General features: G+C 34.1%; 1 protein-coding gene across 5 annotated transcripts; it reads right to left on the reverse strand.

The window, feature by feature from the left end:
• Positions 1-379: 379 nt before the first annotated feature.
• LOC127801330 (protein SENSITIVITY TO RED LIGHT REDUCED 1) lies at positions 380-4,960 on the reverse strand. Of its 5 annotated transcripts, none has more exons than XM_052336335.1 (3): positions 4,537-4,960; positions 3,401-3,504; positions 380-1,471 (listed from the first exon to the last, which is right to left on the reverse strand). In XM_052336335.1, the coding sequence occupies exon 3, from the start codon at positions 1,424-1,426 to the stop codon at positions 566-568; it is 861 nt and encodes a 286-aa protein (XP_052192295.1). In that variant the 5' UTR covers positions 1,427-1,471; positions 3,401-3,504; positions 4,537-4,960; the 3' UTR covers positions 380-565. The 5 variants fall into 5 exon arrangements, with proteins under 5 accessions (XP_052192295.1, XP_052192294.1, XP_052192291.1 ...); XM_052336334.1 differs by having other exon boundaries at positions 2,295-3,504; XM_052336331.1 differs by lacking the exon at positions 3,401-3,504.
• Between the last annotated feature and the right edge of the window lie 1,498 nt (positions 4,961-6,458).

Below are 6,458 nucleotides of genomic sequence, written 5' to 3' on the forward strand. Positions count from 1 at the left end.
TTGAGCAACTTTTCGCTTTTTGTTTTTTTCTGATTAACTTTTAAAACCAACTAAACTACTTTGTTTTATGATAAATAATACATTTATTTTATATGTTTCTCTAAAGTAATAGAAAATCTTTAGGTGTGGATATCAATTATTTAATATTATTCTATATCATCGTATACCTTTTACTATTCTTTAAGAGTCACATGGAGTACATTAAAAAGATATGTAATGGGTCCTCAACTATATAAATTAGGGAAGTATATAAAAATTTAGGCATGGTACTTGCAATAAAAAGATTTAAACCCTGATAAAAAGATATTTTAAAAATATTGCCGGTAAATTTGGGTTGATAAACAAGTTATCATCTAAGGTTTCACAATACCACCTAGGGTCAATCTTAAACGTATACACACAGCGCATCTAGAACACAAATCATGTAGGAGCACAAATATTTGCTTGTAATAATACTGATATTGATGGCTAAATGAAGACACCCAAAAGCAGTTTCTGGATGACAAATAATGAGCATATTTAATTTGCTAAGAATGGAGAAATGCAATCAGGAAACAATTAAGATTCAACTATTTGAATCCTCGGAAGTCATTTCACAAACTGCTGCTCCTTCCATCTCACCATCAGCGACCATGAAGAAGTGCCAACTCATGTCATGGAAAGCTCCAAAATAATCATCTGAAACTGTGTTGATTCCAAACTCCTTTGTGAATCTTCCAACAGCCAATACATGCTTTCCCGAATCGACAAGAGTGGAGTTCTTAAAGACCGAAACATTTTCTTCGTATGCCTTGAAGCTGTTCCCAAACAGCAGAATTCGATGCAACGTACCCGTCTTCCAATTTGCCTGCACCAGATTGTCGTATAATTCTACCTCGCAATGTGGCATAAAGAACAGTGTTGGCTTCAAAGCTCGTCGGCAACCACGTTCGTTGATTGACAGAACAGAACAACCAAGCCGTTCGAGTGCCCGACATTCTGTAGCAGATAGAATTGGATCAAACACTTCCACGTCCCCAATCCAACTGAACCTTTTTCTCATCAAAATCGCAACAACTAGCTGAAATTGGGGCGGCTCATATGATTCGATGCTGCCAAGACCATAAATCACCATCTGCATCCTTGACTCGGAACCCAATACCGTAAGAATGTAATGCATGATTTCAGGAGCCTGTATTTGATCCATTAGAGTACAAAAGAATTTGGAGCTCTCAACTTTCTTCATACATACTTGAATCTTCCGGATCAATTTTGATTCCCTGTCAGGATTGGTTTCGTGGTCCGTTGGTACCCATGATTGTTCTTGTTCAGAGATCCTAGTTTTGAGCAAGTTCATTCTCTGTTTCCCTCGACGAGGCAAAACAATTGTCCAGTCTCCTTCTGTTCTTGGCTTTTCTCGTGTGAGTGTTTTTGCAGAAGCAGCCATGCCAATGAGCACAGATACCTATTCTTCTACTCAACAGTATGCTGCCTGTTAAATATTTGGTGTGGTGTGAATGTCAGGAGTACATAAAAATTGTGGTCACTGGAGTTTCTATGAATAAAGCTAAAAATGATTGATTACTATGTTTAATGTGTAGGATAAGTAAATATATAGACATGTGTAGGGAAGGCAAATGTATAGGATCAATTTATAAATGCGTGTGCACAGAGGCAAGATCATTTTGAGAGGTATAGCATGGATTGCAGGCGGGCCATTGAAATATTTTTAGATCCAAAATACTCAACCATAGAGAAATGGTACTCACGTAAAAATAAATTAAATAATCATAGAGGCAAGACCGTTTTGAGGGGTTTCGTGATCAAATATGCAAGCACAACATGTAACCCTTCCATTTTCTCACCCCATTGATCGCCTGTTATCTTTTTTTTTTGGGGGGGGATAAAAGATGAGATATATCATTAAAAAGGAAGAATGATCAAGTTACAGAATAAAAAAACCACCCAAAAACTAGTAACACTGCCAACTGCCCATTGTCTTAACCCAACTGATAACTATCCTAAGAATGTAGAACTAACTAGGAAAAGCAGGAAACAAACAAACAGAGCAGAACAGGGCACCACGCATTACAGGCTAATGGGACTTTCAAGATACAACCAATACTGATTTCAAGACAACCAAAACTGATTACAAGACAAAAATAGGCAACTTCAGCCTGAAATGACCACAACAGAGTTCTCACTGACTGACACAAAAGATAACCCAACTGCAAAAGTGCATATTATCAAGGCTCTTAATGACATAACTTCACAGCAAGAGAATCCAAACCAATTCACAGAGTCCTTTCTAGCACCTTCAGAAAAAGAACAGCTGAAGATGAACACCAAGATGCATCCTCAGCACAAGTGCAGCAACAGCATACAAAAGACTCCACCCCTATTACCAGACCACCTCATCGTCAAAAGAGGATCTACAAGCCCCAGTTTTTTGGAAAATTACTCCACAGAAAATGGCAAATTAAAAAAATTGTTCAAATACAAAATTTTCCAAATAGAAAATAGAGATAAAGTGCAGTCCTCCATATTTGGACTAGACTTAGAAAATACTTAAAAGAGTTTTCAAAGTTTTCCTTATTCATTTGGAGATTTGGAAAACACGGGTTTTCAAAAATTTTCCCCAAATTATCTCCATCTCCTTCTCTAACACAAGTTACCAAAAAGAAATTAAAACATCTCTATCTTTTTTGAACATATGTTCTAATTTTCTAGAATAGAAATTATTTTTCAGTATTTATAACATGTGCATGTGTTTTTCAAATTTTCTATGGAAAATGAAGACTAGAGATTTTTCAGAAAATTGGAGATTAAAAACTAGAAATCATTTTCTACAACTAAACATCCCTTACAAGTTCCCTCTCCCTCAAAATAAAGATAACAGCTCCACACCTAGCGGAAAAGACAAGAATCAGCATCAATAAGAGCATCACCCAACAGCCAACTATATTCCATTCCATTCCATATCCATCAAACATTAATCTTAGAGCATAGATGGAAACAAAATTTAGTATAGCTACAGCCTAGAATTCAAACCAACTCTCATAACTTTAACAAATTCCCTAGAAGCCAAATCCTTTGGGGCATCAGATCAGAAGAGAATCCAAACAACCAGCTCAATATTATATAAGGATTAAAAACCAAACATCTAAAAGCCTTTCAAGGGATCACATAAGAACCAAGCATCAATTAGAGCCAAATTAACTTGCCAAAAGAGAAAACAGATCCTGTTGAGGAAACACACCAGAACCTCCAATATTCCCTTCCAGACTTTCAGCCAAAGGAATGTTGTAATCAGAGAAGGATAAACAAATTACAGCTAATATAATAGAAAATGATCAGCCGACTGAGATGTCTTACAAAATAGATCAAACAAGTCCTCCAGATTTTCATGCAATAAACTTACCAAACAACTTATAACCAATTATCCCATACCTTCCATCAACCTTTCAAGATCCTAATCCCACCAAAAGAAGCACAAGGAATTAGGAACATGGCCAGACCCCAAGTCTGAAACAAATCCAAACCAGAAACCAAATGAAAACGTATAAACAAAGGAATGGAGTGAACCCAATCCTAAGCCAAACCTGAGATCCTTCTGTCTAGTCCAAACCCTTTTAGCAGAGAAACTCACACTTGTACTGGATTTTTCTTTTTTAAATAAAAGGTCAAATAATATTTGAAGAAGAGCAAAAACAAGGACAGCCCACAGTAACAGATCATCAAATACAGAAAAACAACCCCTCTCAGTCTATTCAACACAGAAGAACACTACAGTCATCACAAAAATATATATATATATATATATATCAGAAGATCAAGGCACCAGAGAATTCAAAACAGTGACCAAAACAACAACCTCACCCAGTTTATTAAACACATATGGACACAACTGTCATCGCAGCAAAAATATCATAATTCATGGCTCCAAAGAAATCAAAATAGGATTAGTTCCACTCCAGAAAAACGGCAGTGATGTTGGAGACTAACAACCTCCAATTCCAACTCCTAGAGCACAGTAAGAACCAAAATCAGAGAGTGAAGCAACAGGTTGTAAAACACCAATTTTCAAGAACTCATCTGTAAAATTTTTATATAGGAAACCCATTATTATTCACCACATTTAACTCCAGACTTACAGCAGCAACATACCCAAAAGACACAACCCTATTTATCCACTCCCCTTTCCATTCAACTACCAGTTCTCTCATACAAACGTTACCATTGCATACTATTGTAACCTTTTGGAAGTCCTTCCATGGAATGGGGATGACATTGCTGGGTGAACCAGGACTAGAATCGGAACCAATAAATAGTAATAAAAATATATATCTAGAACAACAAAAAACTAATTTGAAAGCTAGGGTCACCAAAGAAACACATTGGATTGCCGCAGAAAAGGCTTCAGCCTACAACGGAAAGAAAAAAATAAAACCAAGATCCATGGCATAAGTACGCAACAAGAGATATTCACGTTCAATTATGGATAAGATCAAGCAAGCAAAGACGAATTTCAGAGATAGAAAAAGTTCGAACAAGTACCCGAAAATCTTCGAAGAAGAAATCGGACACTTCCGTGTCTTCTTCTTTCGATAAAATCAATCAATTAATCGACTTTGGTTGTGTGCTAAAGCTACCGATCCGTTGAGGAGAAAGAACGAGGAGTTCTAGTCAACGACGGTGATTGGAGACGCAACCGCCGACGAAGGAGAAAGGACTCGCGAAAATCGCCCACACCTGGGACAACGATGTAAATCTAGAGAGATGATTAATCGGGTCGACAGTGCCCCGGAACCGATTCCCATACGAAGGAACAGTTGAGGTGCGAAGCGAAAGCGGGTTGCTGAATCCACTTCCGTATCAAAATAGAACAGGCAATCCCCCGAGCTTCAGACAAGCGCAGAGGCCGAGCTCCGAATAATTTCGGATCAACTTGAGAGAGAACCCTAACGGTCGTTTGATTTCATTCGGGAGATAAATTAGTTTATGATCGGATAAACTGAAATGAAATTATATAATATATTTGAAGTTAATCAAAATGTTTAAATAAAATATATTTTAAATTTGTAGTTATATAAATACGTGCAAGGTAAAATAAAAATTTAAAAACGTCAACGAAGATAAAAAATAACCAATAAAAATATACTTCAATTTCAAACAAATAAATTCATAAAAAGTTATTTTCAGTAATGAAAATTTTAAATTTAAATAACTAAATTTACCTTTCAATAAATTTTTTAATAAATCCTAATTTAATTAATAAATTTGATATTTACCTAATACATTACTTAACTTTATAATTTGATAAAGTTAATAATAAATCTATAATTATGTTACATTTATATCTCTATAATAAATTTGATTACTACCAACTAAACTTGAGAAATTTGATTATTATTGAAATAAATTTTAGGAATTATAATAAAATCATATGTTTAATTAGTAAATATGATAAATTTGAATTTAAATAATAAATATGATCAATATAATAATTCAAACATAGACATTACACAATTTTTGGTTTCATACATTGTAAAATATATATACAACCTTTAATAGGATCTAAGTTAAAATAGGAATGAGATTAAAGAGTTATTGACAGCATTTCACAAAAAAACATGACTTTCATTATTAAGGGACTGAATAACATTTCAATTATTTTTTTACAACACTTGGGGTTACCACCTTGCATGGTTCTTTGTTGTTCGTGTCATTAATTTTGATAAAGAAAATAAATCATAAGTGGAGATTTTATCTCATTGCGCAGGGTAATAAATCGAACTCACAACCTACTAATACGAATCCTATTTCATCGCGGTACAATCACTTGGTCAATATAAGAATTATTCATCCCATCAAACTAATGTTAAGGAAGATGGAGATAAAAGGAAGTTGTGATGCTGTAAACAATAGGATGAATGGACTATTAAAAATGAAGTAGTAGCGATGAAAGAGAAACGTTGTAGATGATGGATGCCAAAGACAATGGATATAAGATGCTGCAAGGGAGGATAAAAGAGATAAAAACTGTCAAAATTGATTGCAACAATGAAATTGGGTTACTGATTGGGACATGATTTTGAAGTTTTAAGATTTTTGCAAGGGTAGCATGGTCTTTATCTTTTATTCGGTCAATTTTATTTTTTTTATAAATTAAAAATTATTTTTTAAATTTTTGTAATTGATTGATCCAAAAACTCTAAAATAAAACAGGGATGTAATGTGATTCTCCAAGCATTTTTTTTTATAATTTTGTAAAAATTAATAAATAACTTTTAAATTGGTATCCATAAACTTTAAAACTTAATTAAGTACTCTCAAAATGTGTATCTGGCGGGCGCGCAAGTAAAGGGGCAGTAAAAAAACATAGTATATTTTTGTAAAAATTAATCTTTGAAAATTCGTTTTTAATTTGTTTCTCAAAAAAATATATTTTTATTTCTTTAAATAAATTAATTATACTT

Source organism: Diospyros lotus, chromosome 5 (genome assembly GCF_014633365.1).
Source record: "Diospyros lotus cultivar Yz01 chromosome 5, ASM1463336v1, whole genome shotgun sequence".
NCBI lineage: Eukaryota > Viridiplantae > Streptophyta > Magnoliopsida > Ericales > Ebenaceae > Diospyros > Diospyros lotus.

Excerpts from the sequence above, each read along its gene's own strand:
- LOC127801330 (XM_052336331.1), bottom strand. The coding sequence starts at position 1,426 with ATGGCTGCTTCTGCAAAAACACTCACACGAGAAAAGCCAAGAACAGAA.